Source organism: Candoia aspera, chromosome 6 (assembly GCF_035149785.1).
Source record: "Candoia aspera isolate rCanAsp1 chromosome 6, rCanAsp1.hap2, whole genome shotgun sequence".
In the NCBI taxonomy this organism is placed as follows: domain Eukaryota; kingdom Metazoa; phylum Chordata; class Lepidosauria; order Squamata; family Boidae; genus Candoia; species Candoia aspera.
The window spans coordinates 89,906,628-89,930,053 of record NC_086158.1 but is presented as its reverse complement, the minus strand read 5'-3'; the positions used below and the strand labels follow the sequence as shown (position 1 = coordinate 89,930,053).

At 39.7% G+C, this 23,426-nt stretch overlaps 1 protein-coding gene across 2 annotated transcripts in view; it reads right to left on the bottom strand.

The window, feature by feature from the left end:
- Positions 1 to 23,426, bottom strand: part of ADK (adenosine kinase) — a 259,216-nt gene that overhangs the window by 142,319 nt on the left and 93,471 nt on the right. For both annotated transcript variants that reach the window (XM_063307666.1, XM_063307667.1), the window contains exon 4: positions 20,169 to 20,247. In XM_063307666.1, the coding sequence (XP_063163736.1) occupies positions 20,169 to 20,247 (79 nt within the window). The remainder of the gene's footprint in view (positions 1 to 20,168; positions 20,248 to 23,426) is intronic.

The following is a 23,426-nucleotide window of genomic DNA, read 5'->3' as shown; positions in this document are numbered from 1 at the left end:
TCTTTGAGACTGGTCACCTGACGCAGAGAGACCTCATTTATATCTTTTGCTTGCCCATGTGGTCTATAATAAATTCCCCCAGTGGTATCACTGTTGTTTCTTTTTCCTTTTATTCTTACCCAAATACTTCCAACAGGATTTCTATGCTTTGGAAACCAGACCTTTTCTAGCTGGCACTAATGGACAAGACAACTAGGAAAGACTTATGGAACATTGTTTTTGTATTAACTGCAGTGAGATTATGATATCCACAAAGATGGAATGACTCTGAAATATCCACAATGGAGGAACGGTCGGTGAAGATGCCAGAATTTGCAGAGACAGCAAAATTGACTTGTTTGAGTAGGGAAAAGACAACGCCTACATTTGTTAGTGACTGGAAAGCGTTTATGGACTTTTCGCTGAAAACAGGAAAAAAAAATGAACTTTTGATTTATGGATTTGATGATTTGATGATTAGAAAGGGTAGAATGTGGAAAGAAGGGAGCCATGATATAACTTTAGAGAGAGGGGATAAAATATAAATGCATTTATAACTGCTGTAAAGAAGATTGGAAGATGCTTCTTTATATCTTTTCCTTTTTCTTTGTTTTCTATCTCTTTTCCTTTATTTCTTTCTTATGTACTTACCACTTTTCTTTTCTTTCCTTTTCCTTTTAAATTTTTATTGTTTTTACTCTGTAAAACATCTTTTCAATAACAATTTAAAAAATGGATTTCCACACTTTTCTTCCTGAATTTCTGTGGCAAGTACAGTATATTTTTTTTCTTTATGCAGAGTATCTCAGGATGCTAACAGGTATTTATGCACCACCTTTACCCTTTCTACTGGGTCTGTTCCTCTGAACAAATTGTAGCTTTCCAGTCAATATTCTCCCACTGAGTTTCAGTGATGCTATCATACTATATTTGTTTTCCTAAGTTAGATCTATAGATCATTGTGTTTATTTTTCACACTCTGTGCATTGGTGTAGAGACGTCTAAGATTCTGAAGGCCAACAACTGTTAGCATCCTGAGATACTCTGAGGCTCCACTCCATTCCTGGTTTTTTTGGCCCCCATCCTTGCCAGCATACTTGGTTTTGGCTGTTACTACTGTCTCCCTTTGGTTCTAGTTTAATATCCTCCTAATGAGCCCGCAAGACCTGCCCAACGTTTTCTTCCTGGTTTTTGTAAGATCTATCCCATCTCTTCCCAGGAGTCCTTTGTGATGATGGCACAGGTCGTTGCTGAAGAATCCAAATCCTTCTCGCTGACACCATTTCACATGGAATGACTGATGACAAAACAATTTGCACTCTCAGTTTCTTCACCTTCCTGCCCAGTAATTCTCTGGAGAGTCTCTGGAAATTCTCTTGAGGTTTATTTGGACCATGTCTTCCATCCCTAAGATGGGTCTGAATAGTTATGATAACCTCTGAATTTCATTCTGTATACAGGCACCTGGAAAACAACACACCTCCCGCAACATTACAGTGGGTCTGCACACAGCTACCTTGGCTCCCCTTAACAGGAAATACCTACCACCAAGACCTGCTTCTTCTTCCTATGAGTAGTTCTTGGATGTCTTCAATCTATGGGGACCCAAGTGTTCTGCGGTCCCATTTGCCCAAGTGGCTGTCAATCGTTTCTCAGCTCCACTGGCACTGCGGGCCTCATCATCTTCTTGCTTCTGTTGGTCATATTCTTCCACATGTTGCCAAGGGAGGAGGGCCCTGTTCTGTTTATTTCTTTGCCCTTCCTGGAGAGCTTCAGCTGTCCTGTCCAGGAACCTCTTAACTTCCCTGAGGCATACCAGTATAGCATCCCTTTCTTCCTCTCCTTCATTTTCTCCTCCAATAAGGAAACAAGCTTGGCTTTGTGCCAGGTGTAGTCTAGGCATTTTTCAGTTGGGAAGACAAACTCTGCACATCATCTGCAGGTAACAAGGATGCCTCCTTCGTTTTCTGCCATTTTTCTAGCCAAACACCCATGCAAATCTTCTCTGTTTGCTTACTCTAATCACAAGTCCCCAGAATTTGGCTAAAAAGGACTAGAAGATGCAAAAGAAGAAAAAGAAAGGAGCCAAAAACGCCTACCCGTTGCCCTAGCTTGTCAAACTCCTGTTTTAAACTCAAATACTTCACTGCCTAACTCTGCTTATAGGTATTTTTACATGAGTTCATGTTTTTTATTTTTTAAAGCCTGAGATACTTCACAATCTTGCACTCTATGAGCATTCATGGCTAGCCAGTAAACAAATCTTTAGCTAAAAGGTGATTTTCGTAAATATTTTTAACACCCCAGAGCTTGATCCTTTGGGTACAATTATTCTATCCTTCTTAAGCACTAAATCCTCAGGGATGCTCAACTCCCTTCGGTAATTCCAATATGTTCTCATTTCCTCTGGAGCTCTCCCTTTCTCTCTCTTCTGAGGCAACCCTGTATCGGTAATAGTCAAATATAACATTAAAAGCAAAATACTGCAACATCCATTTAATCTGAATCTAATCCCTCTCCTTTGTTGTCAGCCCTCCAAGGTAGACCAGACTAGGAAATCAAAGTCACACATGCTAATAACACTTTTATTATAAAGATATAGTAACAAAATCTTGCAAGTCTGAATGTGCTTCCCCCCCTCCCTCCTTTTATCTTTGCCTGAACTAGGGAGGGCCTTGTCTGAGACGCTTTCTCAGGTTACAGTTCTGGCCTGGACTTAGATTTCTTTTATCTGACCATTATTTTGGTTGTGGTTCCTCAAGATTATTCCTTCTGCCCATTACATTGTCCATAAAAACTCTAGACAGACCATCAGGAGTTGCTAATTTATTTTACAATAATAAGCAATAAATAAATTGTAAAATAAACTGCTTACAACTGAATCTCTATGCTGTCAACATAACTTATAAACCCTCTGCATAAACCCTTTTATTATGAAAAACACTTCTTAAACATGGGGGGACTGTAAATCTTAAACATGGGTTGACTCTATGATACTGGAGATGGAGAAAATAAACTTCTCTTGAGGATGTATTCTTATTCCTCAAAAACACATTTCATTTTCTGTACCATTTTGTTTTTAGCTGGTCTACAGTCTTTCTTCAGCTTTACACCTACAGGTAGTCCTCACTTAATGACTCTAATTGGAACCAGAATTTCCATCGCTAAGCAAAGTGGTTGTTAGGCAAAACATCGTGTGACCGCACCACTTAGCGACGGCAGTTCTGGTTGTGGTCTAGGCTAGGACTGCGTGGTCATTAGGCGAGGACCTTATGCTTCTCCTGCCCTGCCACACTCGTCTCCACTTCAACCATCCCACCTGCCTATCTGCCTTTTGGCCCCCTGCGTTCTACCGCCCCTGCTGCCCCCTGCCACCCCAGTTGCTGGCCATGCAAGGACTCTGGAAGGATGCATGAGGCCAGCAGCTGCCTCACAAAGGGCCAGGCCAGGCATGTCTTGTCAGCAGCAACAGGAAGAAGATGGCAAAGGTCAGCTGGAGGTGACAGGGGGCAGCAGGGGAGGTGGAGTGTAGAACGGCCAAAAGGGCAGAGATGGGAGGAGACAGGTGGGTTGGGGGAGTTGAAGTGCACCCTGCGGTTGTAAATGCGGTCATGCTAAGCACCCAAATTTTGATCACGTGACTACAGGGGCACTGCAATGGCCTTAACTTTGAGGACCAGTCATAAATACCATTTGTGCAGCACCGTCATAACTTTGAATGGTTGCTGAATGAATGTTCATTAAACGACTACCTGCATCTTCTGTTTGCTCCAATATCAAATCTATTACTCTCAATAATCTTACTTTACTCTTTCTGATTTTATTCCACACATGATTTTTAGATTGACATAGCTATCCAAATTCACTAAAATTGTGAAAAAAAATATGGGTATATACACTACGCTTTGCTTTCTTGTAAACAAAAGGAGTTTTTTCCTACATGATTCAAAATATACAGTAAGTTTCAAATTTGACACATAACACAAGTAGTTTCTGTTTATCAGTCTTCTCAATAAGCTAAGAAGTTTGTTACTTTTCTGCCACATACAACATTTCCTTTGAAGTTTTATATATCTGAGGGCTTTACTTGAGTCATACATATTCTCTCAGTGTCTTACAGCGTTTCTGACCTAATACTATATTATACTGCAAAAATATACAAGAATTCAAAACACAACAGGAGGTACACAAAATCACTTTATGTGGGCTTCCAGGGGAGGTATGGCGAACTGAAGATGGCTCTGCAAAAGCGGAGCTGACGACCGTAGCAAAGACTAAGGAACAGGTGAGTAGAACGGTTCCTTGGAACCTCTCCAGATAAGAAGAGGATGGGAGGTCGCCCTCATGTACTCCCAATGGCTGCTCCTTGCGAGGAGACCCCAGGACAGGGAGGTGACGGGATTAGCCACCTTGCTCGCAACTGCAGCAGAGGCTTTTAAAGGACACTAAGCTCACAAACCTCACTTTCTAATCATGTTTGGAATTGCTCATTAACTTATTTTAAGCTGTCAGAGACTTTCGGAATGACAAGTTGGAAAACACCGGGTGCGTCTACTTTCAATCCTGAATGAAAGAAAATTTTAATCATAAGCTTAAGAATTTAAAGAATCTGAAATAAACAGCAAAAAGCTAAATAAGACTTTGATCTTAGAAAATTATAAATGGACTAAGGGTCTGGATAAAATTGGAATATTGAAACTTTTACAATAAGACTTCGGAATTAATTATAAAGTACAAGCAGCTTCTCATGGGGAATAGATCCTCTTTTGGCTTTTATAAGACATAACATAGATAAATATATTTATAGTAATTTTATTGAACATTACAATTAAAAAGAATACAAACTGAAAAAATAAAAATAAAAAATATAAAGTGCAAATAAGGAAAAAAGCAAAAATAAGAATGTAGTAAAGAAAAATATATATAAAGAAATGACTTCCCCTTCATAATAACAAGTACAGTATAAACAATTTTAGTAACTTACCACTTCTCTTAAATTACAACAAAGGATCTCTTCTTCCCATATCTCATCTCTTATCTATAAACAAAAGTTTAAAGCCTCATTGTTCAGTCCTGGTCAGAAGTCCATTCAGGGTTACCAGAGATAACAACGTATCTGTCATGTTCCTGTGAACATCGTAACCAGTTCCCATGCCATGCTGGTGCTGACACGTGTTACTGTTCAGGAGGGGGCTGCTCCTTTTCTTTTGCACCAGGCACTGATGCAGAGACTTTGGAATGTCAGTTTGGGTTATCTTGCCTGTTCAAGGACACTTTCCCGAAGACCAGCAGGAACTGTTAGGAACACCTGCAGGCTGCAGGGAGTGGACTCTTTCTGACTCTGGGAGGAGGGATTGGAACTGTCTAAGCTTTAATCAGAGACATCACACTGACAACAAAGGTCCGCATAGTTAAAGCAATGGTGTTCCCCGTAGTAACATATGGCTGCGAGAGCTGGACCATAAGTGTCCTAACAGTGAGACACACACTGAGATGAGGAGTAGTTCTCTAGTGTTTATTTCTGCTACACAAACAGAATCCTAACAAACTGAAGAAGCGTGGGAAAAACCCAGACAGATAAACCCCAAAGGTTAAGGCGGGTCTGATCTGTGTCTTTTTGAATGGCTGCTTAATTCCTCAGTACTACGCATGCGTTTTCCCCCCTGGAGAGAGGCCCCCTCCTGCTCACCGTCATTACTCATGACAATAAGGAAGGCTGAGAGAAGGAAGATCGATGCTTTTGAACTGTGGTGTTGGAGGAAAATTCTGAGAGTGCCTTGGACTGCAAGAAGATCAAACCAGTCCATCCTCCAGGAAATAAAGCCAGACTGCTCACTTGAGGGAATGATATTAAAGGCAAAACTGAAATACTTTGGCCACATAATGAGAAGACAGGACACCCTGGAGAAGATGCTGATGCTAGGGAGAGTGGAGGGCAAAATCAAGGGGGGCCGACCAAGGGCAAGATGGATGGATGATATTCTAGAGGTGACGGACTCGTCCCTGGGGGAGCTGGGGGTGTTGGCGACCGACAGGAAGCTCTGGCGTGGGCTGGTCCATGAAGTCATGAAGAGTCAGAAGCGACTAAACAAATAAACAACACAAGTTTTAATTGTTTGAAAGACCTGCGTTTTTGCCATTCTCAGCTTTGCTCTTGAACTTGCATACTATCCAGTAATAAATCAGATATCCATAAGCTTCTTCTGTGAGTCTGGTTGGAAACTTGGGTAGGCGTTCATCACAATATCTATTTTAATCTTGATCGAATAAACCAACTTCATAGGTTAAAATAAGATATGTTCTGCTGACGCCAGGACTGAAAAGGTGATGTTTTATGGATTTGTTTATAGATAAGAGATGGGACGCGGTGGCGCTGCGGGTTAAACCGCTGAGCTGCTGAGCTTGCTGATTGGAAGGTCAGTGGTTCAAATCCGCGTGACGGGGTGAGCTCCCGTTGCTAGTCCCAGCTCCTGCCAACCTAGCAGTTCGAAAACTGCAAATGTGAGTAGATTAATAGGTACCGCTTTGGTGGGCAGGTAACGGCGTTCCGTGTAGTCATGCCGGCCACATGACCACAGAAGGGTCTACGGACAAATGCTGGCTCTTTGGCTTGAAACGGAGATGAGCACCACCCCCTAGAGTCGGACACGACTGGACTTAATGTCAAGGGAAACCTTTACCTTTACCTAAGAGATGGGATATGGGATGAACAGATAAATGTCTGTAAATTTAGAGAGGGTGAAGAGTTACTAAATTTGTTTATACTTGTTGTGATGAAGGTTGGAAGTCACTTCTTTATATATTTCTTTTCTCTTTATTATATTCTTACTTTGTCTTCTCTTTTTCTTTTTCCTTGTACTTTTTACCTTTTAAAAACTTTTTCTTTCTTTCTTTCTGTTTAGTTTGTATTCATTTTACTATGATAATCAAAATTCATAATCAAAAATCCATCTATCTATCTTTATGTAAGGGATGGGACCAGTGGGAAAGGAACCCCAAGGTAGAAAGAAGTGCTATGTAAGCCTATCTCAGCTGCTTCCCAAAAGCTTCAGGTGTCAGGCCAAGTATTTATTAACTCAGAACTGCAGAAGGAGAAAGTCTAGAATTGAATAAATTAAATTCCTGGGATGAGAGCATGTGATATCCCTAGTTCACAAGGCTCTTTATTCTATGATAAGGGAAAAACAGTGACAATGTATTTGAATATAAAAAGTGAGAACCAGAGTTTATTTAACAGGAAGGTAAAAGGTACAGAGAAAAGGAAGCTTTCAAATGAGCACTAAAGGCAAGTACCCAACAAAGTAACACAGAATGCAAGACGCGAATAAACTAAAAATAGTAGATTTGCTCTTTAACCTGTTCTATGCCACCATTTCTCTCACTTACTTCTTTCTATAAGAATAGTAATTCAGGAACAAGAAACTTCTGCTCTGTTTCTTTCCTCCTTTTCACAGTCCCATTAACAACCGACCTCTCAATTCACCATTAATTCCTACAGGTCAAGAAAGGACTGCACTCCAATTTTTCTGCAAGGGGTATGCTGCATAGCATTAAATATGTTATGTCACTTGACCATCAACATTTATTGCTGATGGTCTGGAATTCCTTCTCCGTCTTTTGGATTCAATGGGATAGATCCTCAAGCATTTTCTGCAGATGAACATACTTTGCACATTTCACTAGAATATTATTTTGTTATGCTTTGGTTTCCATTCTGGTTATATCCTGATCAAAAGCTTATTTTGGAACACTGACCTGTTCTATCGCCTGGAACCAAGCAGGGCTACTGCAAAGAGAAATAGCTGCAGTTCAGCAGACCCTCATCGATGGATGGGAGAGGTGATCAACGCTTGCCCACCACTTTCTCCGAAGCCTCATGGCTCCTGCTGTTCAGAGTCCCCCCATCTCTCCAAAACTTACTTTTAGGAAATGCAAACAGGAGGAGGAATGGGGGGGGGGGATCACTTTCCCACCCCCTTCTGCGAGCAAGAGAATTCTAATGGGAGGATCTCTGGATCTAATCTAATTATTTTTCCATCTGTAGGAAGAAAAAAAAATCCCTATTATACCTTTTGAGCTATAGTTTTTAAAATGCATCTTTTTGTAGAAACATCCAATAAGCTGTTTCTTTTTAAAAGTGGCTCTTGCTGTCTGAAAAAAAAAGTTACTTCCCTTTAGCAACATAAATAAAGGAAATAAACTTTCATTTATGACCTATGCTTCTTAAAAATACCATACACATGTATTTAGAATTCCTGTTTGTACAATTCAGAATGAAAGTGTCTAAAAGTATCCAAAACCCTTTTTCTAAACACATTCCCCCCTCCCCGCAAAGAAGATGAAATTTCTTAGAAGGACATAAATATCCTTTTGAGTTGTTGTAGGACTACCAGATATTTAGTTAGTAACATAAAAAAAAAAATTAAACTCCTTGGATCCCCCCACTCCAAGAGGGGCTGAGATGATGCAGAAGAGCATCAGTCCTGGAGGCTGTGCTAATACCCATGTCAAGTTCCAAAGTCATAAATCTAAACCCAGTGGGGGTTTGCGCTAACAACAGGCCTTGAAACAAGGCATTCTAGAGACAAATCAGAGCTAGTTCAAGATCTATTGGACCAGGATGCAGCCATGCCCAATCTGATCGATTTGGGGCCTTAAAAGGCCTTTGCCATTTTCCTCAAATATTCACTGTTGTAAAACTAGCTAGCTAGTGGTAAGGTTTGGCAATTTTCCCCTTCTGAGTGTGAAAGAATAGAGGAGTATCAGGGGTAGCAGCACAGGGCTCCCCAATATGACCTTTTAAGCTGCAGATTCATCCTGTCAGATCCAGATAATAAACCGTTAGACGCACGGATCATGTTACCATCTCCTTCTCCACAATCTCTGGATTCCAAACTGGCTAGTTAGGTCCTTCTGCTTACTGGAGAGTGATGGTAAAATACAAGTGATTCCCAAGAATAGTCATTAAGCTCATAACCTTTCCATCTATAGTTTTATCAGAACTAGGCCAAACACGTTGCACACTGCAAATGGATGCTATGCTACAAAGATGAAATAGAAAGTTCCACAGTTTACTGTGCCTTGAACAGACAAAACACTCAACAGGCAGGGGTTGCCACTGGACACTGCTTTTCTCTTCAGTCCAACGTAGGGCTCAGAGGGCCATGTGGCTGCAAAATGTCCATGACTGAAATTGAACTGGGAATAATGAACTTCCTTTTTTTGAATTACATGGTACTCAAACCCATCTTGATGAATGGAGTTTGCTTTTTCAGCAAGCTTCCAGCTGATTCTTATGGGGAAAAGGTGCTTCCAGATCATTAGCTGAGGACAGTATGGAACAACATCATGGAATCACAGTGGAGGAAAGAGACATTTGGACTACTGATCCAAATCTTGCTCAGTGCAGGAATACAAATTACACCATCCACAAGAGGTATATGTTTAGCCTCTGCTTAAACAATTTCTAGTTAATTGATTCCCTTGTTAAATCTCTCTTACTATTAGGAAGAGATTTTTCCTCCTATCCAATCAGAATCTTGCTTTCCTGAAACTCAATTCCATTATTCTGTGTCTTACACAATGAGAAGAGATATTGACAGTTTTTCAAGAAATACCCGAGGTATCATATCCCACTTCAGTCTTCTCAGAACTAAACATACCCAGATCCTTCCATCTCTTTTCATAGGGCTGAGTATCTAGTCCCCTGATCACCTTGTTTCCAATTCCACTGAATTTAAATCAGAACTGGAATGCTACTATTCAAAGATATTTTTTTCACAAATCCTATTAGCAAGCCAACAATTACCCAATCCTAAAACTGTGCACATGATTTTCATTTCTTTCAAAAATGTTTCTATCAAATCTGTTATTTCCAGCCCATTTCTCTAACTTATCAAAATTGGTTTAATTTTGTTCCTCGCCTATCTTCTAGGGCAATGTTGAGCAATGCTGATTTCTGGTAATTACACCTTTGTTTTCGAGATGCTTATAGCTCAATCACTTCCAGATTTCCCTCCAGAATCTTTCCAGGTATTGTTGGTAGACTGATAAGTCTTTAGTTCCTCCTGATTCACCTTTCCTCCCCCTTTTGAAGATGAGGACATTTGCTCTTCATCTGGAAGTTCATTTATTCTCCAGATAAAGATAATATTTAAAGAAATGCTTCAGTAATGAAGGAGTCCATTCATCTGGCCCTGGATATTTAAATTAACTTGAAGTAAAGAGATATTCTCTATTTTTCTTTCCATCTCAGGCTTTAATCTTGTCCCTTTATTTTGCCTGTCCTGGAATATCTGGGAGAGGGGAGTTGCTGAGATTCCCACCTTCAGAGAGAACATGCTGAGCCTTTTCAATGATAGCCCCCACTTCTGTTTTTGTTATATATTTTATTTATTTATTATTTTGTTTTATTATTAAATTTGTCCCTGCCCATCTCCTCCCTTTTGTATATATAAACAAAACAAACTAATATAAAGTCAGAAAAAGAAAAGAAAAAGAAATCAGAACAAAAACTAAAAGTGTAAGAAAGGGGAAAAAAGAAAAAGAAAAATAGAAAAGAAAGAAAAAAGATACAAAGAAGTGGCTACTGATCTTCCTTACAGCAGTTATAAGTACAATTATAAATCTACCTCTTTCTCTAAAGTTACATCATGTCTCTCTTCTTTCTATAATCTATCCTGTCAAATCTTCAAAACCATAAGTCATTTTTCATTTTTTTCTGTCTTATGCAAAAAGTCCATAAAGGGTTTCCAGTCAGCACACTCTAAATAAGAAACCACTGACAACTATATCCCTCTGCCAGCAGTTCTTCTCTTGATTTTATTTTACATTCCCCTTGACAAAATTCTAGTATCTCATGATAAGTTCACCATTTGTGTTTGCCTAATATTTCTTGTCTATAAAGTGCTTCTTGTGCTGAGAGCCACAAAGGTGTTTTTGGGCACAGCCTGGATTTGCATCTACCCCATATTCTTAATATGGCACGTCTAACATAATGATTTTTAAAGATTAACCTTGACCTTGTCATACTACAAATATCCATGCTACCAAATCTCAGGTCATGTCCTTTTAACTCCAAGAGGCTCCTATTTCTCAGCAGCGCCCACTCTTTCATCCAAACCAAACAGCAAGCTACAAAATACCATTTCAAATCAGGTAGACCCAATCCTCCTCTTTCCTTTGCATCTTGTAACACCTTATATCCCTCCCCCAATTTTGGAACAGCTTATCCTTGAAAATCCATCCCATCCCATCTCATTCCTACTATGTTTTCAGAGAGCCATGAAAACAAGGCTCTCCAGAAAAGCACATGGAGATCATGCTACCCCCAAACTGCAGTGCATTGAGTTGATTATAATTGATTAAACTGATTTTTACTTTTAAATTTATAATATTAATATCATATTAATACTGCAATATGCTCTGAATTTTGGGAAATGGAGCACTATATTTGCAGCTGTAGGAATGAATGAATGAATGAATGAATGAATGAATAGTCAATCATCTGCCCTGCCATAAAGGTAAAGGTAAAGGTTTCCCTTGACGTAAAGTCCAGTCGAATCTGACTCTAGGGGGCGGTGCTCATCTCCGTTTCTAAGCCTTGGAGCCGGCGTTGTCCATAGGACACTTCCGGGTCATGTGGCCAGCATGACGACTCGGAACGCCGTTACCTTCCCGCCGAAGCGGTACCTATTGATCTACTCACATTTGCATGTTTTCGAACTGCTAGGTGAGCAGGAGCTGGGATTAACAACGGGAGCTCACCCCGCCGCGCGGTTTCGAACCGCCGACCTTCCGATCGACAGCTCAGCGGTTTAACCCGCAGCGCCACCGCGTCCCTCGCCCTGCCATAGTTGTATAATAATATAGTGGTAGCCTTTGCAGGGTCCATGGAAGTATGTTTGTGAAATTTACTATTTTTATCCATTATTTCAAAATTTTACCCTTTCAAAATGGAAAGGGTTTTGCTGGAAAATGGGAAGATTTTGCAAAAGAAAAGCCAAAGCTGTCCAATCTGCCAGTAGCTCTAACAAAATCTAAGTCAAGGAAATGTGATGAAAGTTACCCATTTCTGGTTTCACGAGTGTTTTGTTACTGGAAAAGAATGAGCTCAGCATACTGGTCAGAAACTGCACTCCTCTGAAACTAGGAAGCCAAACAAACTAACAGACTATCCGGAAAGAAGTCACGCAAAAAAGTTGTAAGATTCTATTACTGTTTTATTTGACACATGGATTAAAATTTAACTATTAAAAGTAAGTGGTATATTTATGTCTTGCCCAGCTCTCATCCCAGTGGAATTATTATTCCTTTAATCATGGGGGAGTTGCATTTCTTCTCCCTCCTGCTAGTTCTTTTTGGGGTCTTTTCCAGCTCTTCCATATGTCCTTTGAGATACAGTGATCAGAACTGAACATAGTACTCCAACTGTTCCATAAATTTTGAGAGAGAGTATTTGTGTCAGGCTCTTAACTCTGATTTTCATTTCCTACCTGATGATTCAAAGCATGGAATTGGCATTTTCTTCCTTTCTCCTCTTTATAGTAGCTGCATACTGGGCTGACATTTTCTCTGAACCATGTCTGAGTGAAGAGACTCTCAGGGCAAGACCCTGATTAGTGCCATATAATGGCCTGGTTTGCTATCTCACTGTCACTCGCCTTGTAAGCATACAGACTTTGTTGTAATAGAAGAAATGGTCAGCGATTCAGTATTTCAGCAACTTGTTCAATAGGAAGACCCAAGTGCATCTTCTCAGGCTAAACAAAATGGTAAAGGTAACAAATACTGAACATCAGCCTCAGCTAAACCATGACAACAGATAATGCTCACCTCAAAGCAGCAAGCAAGAACAAGGAATCTCAACATTTTTCTTGGGCACGGATACTAGAAGAATTTCCTAATTATTCTTAGTACCCTCATCTGTGCCTGCAAAGGGCAACCAACTCCCAGAAGTATATGCAAATTGCCATGAAGGACTTCTCCTGCATCACCCAGGACAGCCGAGTGACCTCGCACAGAGTAGGGGCTGTGTGTTCAGTCAAGAAGAATCCTCTTGCCCTCTGCAGATGTAGCTCAGACATTCTCTCCTAATAGCCTTTTTTCCTCCTTTCTTTGAATGGTAGTCTCTTCAGTAAGAAGCTTTTGAAAGTCACTTAGCTATAATAGCAGATGATGGTACTCCCAGAAAGCTATTGTTTAAAGAAATACAATATGAAATGGAAGTGGATTAATGGTTCCATGAAAAAAAAAGATGTTAAAGGATGTAGGAAAGCTGTTACAAGAAAATAAGTATAAAGGGTACTCCAAGTTGCCTTATCATTAAAAAAAACCTTGAATCAGGAATTGAAAGCAGCAACTGTACAAAATATAGTTTGGGTATACACACACACATTCTCTCTCTCTCTCTCTCTCTCTCAAATCTTAAAAAGAGGTCCAAAATTTTACATATCTAAATATAATATTTCTAACCCAGAAGATATCTGTGTAGAGAGAGATATTACAACTAAAACATGGAATCCAAACATGAAGAAAAACCAACTTTGTGTAACTTGATTGCGGCAGAACTAAGAAACTCATAAAGCCTCTTAAAGAGTTGCAAGCTGGGAGGAGTTTGCCAGGGTCAGGAGTAAGGATATAAACCTGGTGCTAAGACCTAGGTTGGCATGGTATGATTTCTTTGCAGGGGGTCCTGTTAATTGTCACGTGCCTATCCAAGTGCTCACAAACAGGTTTAAAAATCTGCTTGCGGATCTTGCCCAGTGTAGTCATCAGGCTAACAGGTCTGTAGTTTCCTGAGTCTTCCTTCCTCCCCAGTTCAAAGACGGGGACATTTGCTCTATTCCAGTTTTTTGGACCTCACCAATTCTCCAGAGTTCCCAGAGGTGACCAAGAGTGGTTCTGCGATCGCTTCGGCTAGTTCCTTCAGTAGTTTATGATCTGGCCCTGGAAACTTGAATTAAACTACCTCTCAGTGCCTAGAGTGGGCTGCAGTTCCTTCCTTCCCCCAGTAGCTTAATGATAACCAGCTAGTGCTCCATTCCCCTTCTCAGAAAAGACAGACCAAAACAGGAGTTTAAAACTTCTGCCTTCTTACCCTCATCTGTTACTGATTCACCACCGAGTCTCACAAGAAGCCTATGACCTCTTGGGCTTTCCATAACATCCCCAAAGATCTTTTAAAATCGCTCCTCACAAGCCCAGTCCATTCTGAGCTTTAATCTTATTGAAAGAGTTCCTATAGCTTCTGGAGATTTGTCTTCTTCTTTGGGGAGGAGGTCCTTCTTCCATTTCTTCTACAGGCCCTTTTTTCTCTTCACCATTTTAGAAAGCTCTGCATGTATCTGTCATGAGTACAGATGGTGAGCAGGAGGGAGCCCCTATCCAGGGGGAAAAACGCATGCGTAGTTAGAGGCTTTGAACTTTCCTTCGAAGAAACTCAGAGCAGACCCGCCTTGATTTTTGGGTTTAATCTGTGAGGGTTTCCCACGGCCTTTCAGTTTGGCAGGATTTTCTGTCTAGTAGAGTAGAACAATAAACACTAGAGACTCAAGCTACTGTCTCAGCGTGGTTCTTCGCTCTAAGATAGGACAGTATCCATGCTGGTAGATTATTTTTCCCTTTTGTGGGAGTTTTTTTGCAATTGCACCTTCAGTTTTGTAGGACTTCCCATCTTTCTGGGACTTTTCCCTTTCACGACTTCAGTGTTGTTTAACTATATCTTGTACCCATGTTGTTTGTACATCTGTTTCCCTACTGAAAGAAGGAAAGCTGCCCTTGTCTGTTTTAAACTACACATTGGGTATGTTTCTGACTGGATACCCCAAGAAAGAGGGAGGAAGTCATCTCTTCAGAGTTCCCCACCCTGGCCGATTGGAGGTTTGGCAGTAGGCTTGTTTAAAGCCAGTGGAGGCCTCCTGCATAGGAGATCTCTGAAGGAGCCCACTCCTCAAACCAGAACAGTTTCTGTGATAAAACAGGAGCTACATTTGATTAGAGGATTACTCAAGACTCTTTGACGCTCTGTTCATTTTTCAGCCAGTGCTGTTGCCCAAACTTTTAATACCACCTACCCAAACAAGGATTTATTTTAGCTTTCCAGTGTTTTGCTACAGTAAATCTGGCACTAAGGAAAAAGAAAAGGAATTAATTTCCTCAGTTGCATCACCCTGAAAGTATCCTGACTCTGCAGGCTAGTCGCTGCATATGAGCTGGGACTGTTCCCTGGCTGAAGGTTACAGTTTACAAGGTATTAAAACCTGCAAGAGCCTAAGCTGGAGGATCATATCCCAGCACTTTGTGCAAGAAGATTCATTGCCTTGCAATCTATCCCTGCAAGTACTCGCTGTGCAAGATTTTGGAATAATAAAAAGGTAGCATGTGATTATATCACCCAACTTTACCGAACTACCTTAACATCATGTCACTGAATGCTGCAATTTATTTATTTCCTATTCTTTTCTTTTCTAGTAGTTTGAAAAAACAAACGTGAATTGTTGACATAATTAGAGAAATAGCATTCATAAAGCAACCTAATACAATTCTCCCTTAATATTTGTTTTATTAGCAAAAGTGTTTCACCAGAATGATATTTTATATTCTCATACAGGGTACAGATCAAGATATTATGTTTCTTTAATATACTAATAAATACATAAAAGTGGCTAGGTGCACAAATACAGCTGCAAAGGTGGAACCTGTTTATGAGAATCTTTTTTTAAAAAATAAGGGTACCATCCATTTACAGGAAAGAGTTGGGGGGCTCAGCCATCAGTGAGCAAGGTTAAAATCAAAAGAGAGCAGCATTATAGCCAAATATGGGTAGGCAAACACATTTTCTATTAGTTTCCCTGCTCTACATCTGCCTGTGTTTAGTATGGCATTTCCACCTTCTCGCAAGAAGATGCCCAGCCACTTCAGAATAATACTGAAGTGCTCAAAAGTGGCAGTGCTGAACAGTAGAGAGCAACAGTGAGTCTTGCTCAACCACAGGGGACAACGAAGTACTATGGTGTGGAAAGTGAAGGCGGGAGATCGACTAGATATGGACCGTATACAGAGCTAAATAGTTGTTAAAAATATTGTACGTATGAATTAATATGGCCAACCTAGAACATAAACCTACTTCAAAATACACATCACCACCATACTCTGTTCCCCACAGCACTACTGTAGCACTTCATCCCATCAAGGTTTACCACCAAGAATAGGTAAAGCTGTCAGCTGAAGAGGTGAAGCAACTCGGAGCTTAGAAGTAAAGAACAGTCTGCATGGGCTATTCAGCAAAATCAGAATGGGCTGAGTTCATGGCTACTATGTGGTCAGGATCAAACAGGGTAGGATAGTTGGGCCATATGAAGCACTGGTCTAGAACAAAATATGAAGGTTCTCAGGTCACTTAATGGTGTAATTGTGGAATCTGGTATGAGAAATGCTCTTTTCCACAACGGCTTGGAGGGGAAAGGAAGGTATGTATCTATTATACATTTTATGAATTGGCAGGGCGAACAGGAGTCTTCAAAGTGCCCATTACATAGATAAAGCAGACTTGCTTCCACATTTAGAGCACAAATGAAATAACAACAATAACAACAACAACAACAATAAATGGTGCATTAGTGTCCATAAGCCCAAAGTCTAGGATGAAAACCACCACTTGGCTTTGTTGCTGCTTTCTCACCCCGTGTAATATAATTTAAAACATGAGAAACTAAACACGGGCAATTGGAAAAACAGAAGAATGAAACAAAATAAAGAATAAAAATATTCCATCACCTCCCTCCTCCTAGCAAGCATGTGGAGAACGTTTCCAATGGCAGAGAGACAGACACTGATATAAATAGATTTAAACAATCAGCCCAATTCTGAAGACCTCTTCACTGAAGGTTATAGATTGTAATACATCACACTGGTCCAATACAGGTTAGTTTTTCATCTTCCCAGACTATGACTGAGAGAAAGTGACTGGCCCAGAGTCACCCAGCTGGCTTCTGCAGCTCAGGGAGAACTAGAACGTGGGTCTCCCCACTTCTAGTCTAGTACTTTAACTACTACACGATACTGGCTCTATGATTTTAATCCTATATTAGCAGCTCAGAATTGTAATTACAAGTTGGGCAGCCATACAATACAACACACACACACAAATAGAATAATATACCAGGTCCACAAAGAAACAACAAAGAAGATACCAGTCATTACCAAAGACACTTGAGACTTTAAGCTTGGGTACACACCCCATAACTTGCAAAGCAGTTTTAGGCTAAAAAATGGTCAATTATCAAGGAAAAAAAAATCTCTTTTTAGCTACTGATATAGAAAATAGCACAAATCTGCCTAGTTCTCTCATCTTCATGCTTAGAAAAATATCATCATCAAGGGGTTTCTTATCCAGTTGAATGCTGTATAAGTCACAGGGAGGTGCTCACATACATTTCTTTTCAAATTCTGAAGGTCCTCTCTAGTCATATGTTTACCAAGAACATCTTACAAATTTCTAATCAAGGTATAATTAGACAATTCAAGTTATTTGGTCTTTGTCTCACTCTTCTTGATCAATGCTTCTATTTTGTCCCTGAAGATGCAGACTGAGACCATTCCAATTATTAAATATATCTGTGACATATGCCAGTTGGGAAGCTGCTGAAAACCTGAGTCAAACAAAAAACCAAAACCAAAACACACCTCAACGCATTGTGCAACACAAAAAGAGAAGTCAGTGCAGCTACTGCAAAATATTCACCTACAATTTTTCTGTGTGTTCAGTTTTTCTGTCTTTGCTGTGAGTATAACTACCCTATATAGGGCTCCACTGACTTAGCATTAATCATTGCCTTAAACTGCCCATTTCATAGTTTTCCTGCTACTTTTACATTATTTAAGCTTATATTCTCCATGTTTAGTGTCAAAATGATGGTAAAATTTAGCAGGTATTATGCTTTCATAATTTGTCTGCTCCAGTGAAAGTAAATCCCAGTTTTAAGTATTCGCTGCTTTATTTTCTCTGCACTGTGAGCTTGCTTACTTTTGTTGTGCTGAGTTTCATACGCTGATGTCTCACTGCCATTTCTACCATCTGTCCCTTTTCTCTTAAGTGTGCCAGATAAAAGCCAATGATCCATTTTTGGGTTCCTAATTATAATTGCCAAATGTGCAAATTAATGATGGGCCTCACGTGCTCACACACAATGGTGCATTGGGGTGTGACACTGCAGGCTCTTCTGCAAAAGGAGACATAAGCAGCAGCCGCAATGGCCCGATGCAAGAAAAAGCGATTGCTGCTGCGTCTTTCTGACGCTTCCACAGGTTCACACACAGCGACCCTTGGTGTGTTCTTCCTTCCCCTGGGAAAGATCATGTGACTGCATCACTGCATGATCAGCTCATAATTCTAAAGGGTTTGATCTTTGTTCATTAGGTATTTTCCAAAGGGAAAAGGTCACCAGTTACCAAAATTATTAAAGAATGTAATTTTAATTTCTGAGCTTGTAGCTCAAAATATTTTGCATATCAAAGAAAGGGGATTACAGTGCAAACTTGAACTTTCCATGCTCTACCTGAGGCACTGATTTTGTGCTTTGTCTCTCTTTCACCTTCCTAGTGTATCAAACTGGTCTTTTCTTCCAAATTTCTTTCTTTAAATTCACTTGCACTGCAACTTCCTACTCATCAGATAGATCTGTCCTTTATCAAGAATGCTTTCATTCATTAATTTTTCTCTGCCTTAGTATGTTATCACTCTAGCAACAATGGCCAAATTTCACATATCTGTTCACATCTTGCAAAGGACAAACATATTTTTGGATGTGTTTTCTTCCTGAATGCAGGTTTTGTTTCATTCACTACTTTCCAAGTCCATTTAGGATGATTTATCACACACTCCAGCTCTCAAAATCTTATGAACTATATTCTGGTTGAGATGACTTCATTGCCCCACGTCATGGGATGGTTTACATTCTTAAAGGAAGGAGGCTATAAATATTTTAAATAATAATAAGGCAACCATTTTATGCTAAAATATTAGCTGCAATGATCACTGAAATTTTGACTCCCCAAAACAGAAGAACAAGGTCATGGTTCATCTGCCACCGTAGCTACACTAAGATAACGTTAGTCTCTGTGCCCCTAACCTTTGGCTGAAAAATGCTGTGAGAATGATCAGAACTATTTTACTCTAAATAGATACTTTTAAATGCAATTAAAATAACGTCTTCAAAATATTATATAATATAAACTTCTAGCATATTTTTTCCTCAATGAGTCTTAATAAAAGGGTGGGAGAGGAGCGGTAAAAGGAAGATACACTTTTTCTTATATATGCTGTTAATGAGGGCACACTACTTCTTATTATTTTGCCACTCTAAGTTCTCTTACCAGTCAAGAAGGCACACTCTACAAGTTTAAGATTAGTCTAATGCAGTGTTTCTCAACCTTGGCAACCTTAAGATGTGTGGACTTCAGCTCCCAGAATTCCCCAGCCAGCATGGCTTTCAGATTAATTCAAAATTCTCCTTCAGTTTTGCTCTAATGGTCCTCCTCCAGTTCCTTTTCAGGCACTTTGCTGATCTTGGCCTTTGCCTCCTCTCTCCAGGCCCTCCTCTCTTCAAACCAGTCCCTCCAACTTGATTTCAGTACAACTGGGGAGAAATTTTCAGGCAGATGTCTCTGCAAATCATTAGGCAAAGATTTCCCAAGATTCTTCCTTACTCCAATTGTGGCAAGTTTAAAATCTGGTCCCAATCTTTTTAAGGCTTTTATCAGGCTTTTAATCCAATATTAGGTAGACTATGTTCAAGATACTACACTTCTTCAATAAATACAAAGTCTCAGATAAGATAAAGTTGTGGTTATTATTTGCTAAGGATGACGCTTAGTCTCCAGCACTCATTGGCTTTATTCAAGAACACATATGAAATGCAATGAAATCCCCAACTGTAAGACACACTGTAATATTTAAATATCTTATTCAATTATAGTAGGATATTTACAAATCTAACCCAGAAACAGAGTAATAGCTGCAGCTTCAGATGACCACTGTATACATGGCCATCTCTTCATACTGTTGGCAACAGTCAAGTACAGCCATATTATGTTGTGTTTATGCTCCTTAAATAAACAAATTTAGAACAAAAACATCTTTCTACAATTAAGTCTTAACCTAGATGTAATTCATTCTGAAGGGGACAAACCTGCGCCACTTTAACGGAATTCTGTGTAGACCCGCCAGCATGATATTCTACCTTGAACTTTTTCACAAGTTCTTGAAATCTGTAAGAGATCACAAAGGGCCAGGGCAGTATAGGAAGAGAGAGGGGAAAAAAGAGGTTACATTTTGTAATTTTGTACACTTCAAAACTTCATGTTATAGAACACTAAGCATTTGAATTTAGGCATAAATATAACAATAGTTCAACAGGAAACTAACTCAAATATACTACCTGCTGTTGCAAGCGATCAAGTTGATAAAACAGGACCCCTAAAGCATTTGAAAATGTTTTTGATTTTTGTATTTTGGTCAACCAACAGAGAAAACCATGAGAAAACATTTTTATATATCACTACAGTGGCCAAACTACAGAAGAAGAATTGTACCTTCTATTTACTGTCATTTGAGAGTGTTAAAAAATAACGTCTCTCAAGTTCTAAGAGCTCAATTTGCCTTGCCTTTATAGGAGATTATGTGCACTAATCAGACCTAAACAAACAGATAATATAAGGCAATTTAATAGTCTAAACAAATGGCAAAGTTAATATTTAATAAGTTTGCATTCTGTTTTGGAAACACTCTCTGAGTTCACACTAATTGGTTTTTAAATGTCCCTCACAAAAGCATTAATGAGTGCATCTAAATTGCAACTCTTCAATTAAGACTAATGCAAATCTTCTTGAAACTAGTAGATTAGCATTATACAAATGAGCCTCAGGATTATGGATTCTCCTTTGGGCCTCATCCCACAAGGACTGTGGGAAGGGTAGCTTCCACTTTCATTTTCAATTAACCAGTTTCCAAAAGCTTCTTACTGGTTTTGTTTAACCAAAGTTCTGAGACAATTCCCGTTTTCAATCTCCAGTCTCCCTACAGTTTCAGCTCCAATTCCTGTCTCATTGTGTGGGTAAGTGTGCATGTGTGGAGTGTGCACACACACACTTCTTTGGTGTATCTTTTGCTGAGAATAGCTGGAACCAAGTCAATAAAGACAGTTTTTCTGGTCAAAATACTGCTTACCAACAGGAGACCAACTTTCTTGCCTTCTCCAAATTCCTGTTTCTCTTCCAAATAATTCTTCTAGGGCTTTCTGCCTGCCAACCCCAATTCCTGGACACTCTAACACCCCATCATTCCTAGATCAGGGTAGATTTGGTACCAGAAAGAAAATTCTGCATTTTTTCTAGCAGTTCTAAAACAATTTATGAAAGACAGATTCTTTTAGAACTTTTGTGCTCTTTCAAAGGAGAATTATATCACAGTACAGAGCCTCCAAGTGAAATTATTATGCATACAGTAGTTCCAAAGTTCCTTGGATTCTTCAGTGCTTTATGTGCCTATGTAAGAACAATTTGGAAGAAAATTGGCATTTTATTGGCAATTTCATAAAGCACATATTGCCAGTATTTTAAGATTCCTTTGCACGCCAGGACATTTTCTCAAGATCAAATCAGATTTGTCTATGTGGTAACACAATGCTATCAAACAAAGTATGAGAGGCACTACAAACTGATATCTCCTAGCCCTCATCCCAGCCTGATAATCTAGGACATCAGAGTAATTAAAGCTGCCGAGGACCTAGACAATAAACAGGGTTACACCTCGGTTGTCTACGCACCCCTTGATGCAAATAGTTCAGTCACTGAAATAGTTTTTGTCCCATATTTGGGCTACATATCAAAGTCCAAAGTTGCTCCTTTGAACAAACTATGCCCAAAGGAGCAGTGGGAATGAGAATTCAAAAACAAGCCAAATTTCTAGCCAGGTGTTCTTGGGTCAGATTTCTCAGAGGCCTTCACAGACCAGTATTGTTCCAACAACCTTTCAAAGTCCAGGTTGCTCCCTACTTATCTGTAGCCTCAGATCCTACCTAAGCACAACTGATCAGGTCCAGCCTCCTTCAATTGGTTATTCCCGAGTAGGCCTTGCCAGGTCCAGCTGTCTCTTGGTATGGAGGAGCACCCCTTGGCTTCTCCATCTTTTGATGCTTCCTGGTCTGAGTCAAGAGTCTCTTGGTCCAGGGCAGGAGAGTGGGGGCTAACTATTGGTCAGCATGAAAGGGTCTCATTCTTAAGGTGCTTCTTCCTGGCCCCCTTCCTTGTCTGAGGAGGTCTCCTGAGACCAGGCCCTAACATACTGTGAGTTGAAGTACTTTGTCTAAAATGACAAGCTTCAAAGAAGACAACAGGTTCTGAGTGCAGAACAAAACAGCTCATGTTCCAGACATTTTTTCAGAGCTCAGGGCATTTAATTCCACATTGCTTTGTATCTTCAATATCCCGTTATTAGCATTAAAAAAAAATCCTCTAGCCATGGAGACTCAAAGAGCCCCAGTAAAATAGCAGGCACAGTTCCCATCATGGCTGCCACTAACAAGATTGAACTGAGAGAAAGATGAGTCAATTAAGCACATTCTCAGAGATCAAGGAGCATTTCGAATAATGGAAAACGTTGATGCTGACCTTACTGGTGTTTTTAAATTCTTTGCTATGTGGAAGTTAGACATGGGTTATAACATAAAGTTGTTCCTGTTTGATCTTTGTGAACTGTGCTTTCTTTTACAGGAAGGTTACCAAATGCGAAAGTGTTCCCTGTGCATGTGCCTTATAGATACTTGAACACTTGTATTCAATTTTTAGGATACCAAACAAAAGCAATTTATTTGTTGAGCTTTAGAAGCAGCTTGCCAAAAGTGTATGTTTTGTGTATACATTAGGAAGAAGCCAGAAAATTTTACTTTTGCTATTGTTATATTCTTCACAAACTGCATTAAGTGGGCCCATCAGTTTTTTATGGGAATTTAGAACTTATTTTTTGAGTATTTAAAATATATTTTAAATCTTTTTCTTTTAAGTCATCCTGATGGTTAACATTTTGGTAAACTGAGTGTAGGTAGCCCTGAGAGTGGATGACAACCTAAACTATTTTTGGTGGCCCTGGGCTGAAAAAGGTGAGAGCAGTAAGTCTGTCAGAACACAGGACACAGGACAGTTGAAATGCTTCTGTCAGACTTTTGTCAACAATAAATTTTGGTTCTTTGGGAACTTAATCCCACATTCAGAAGCTTCACAGGTTCAATACAGCTTTATTGCAGACAAGAAAGTCATATCTATGCAGAAGATCTGCCTACTTCTAAACACAGAAACCAATCCTTATATGTATGTCAGCCCCAGCATTTCAATCTTACGACTTTTATTTGCATCCCTTCAAGTTAACAGACTTTAGGTCATTCTTTTTCTAG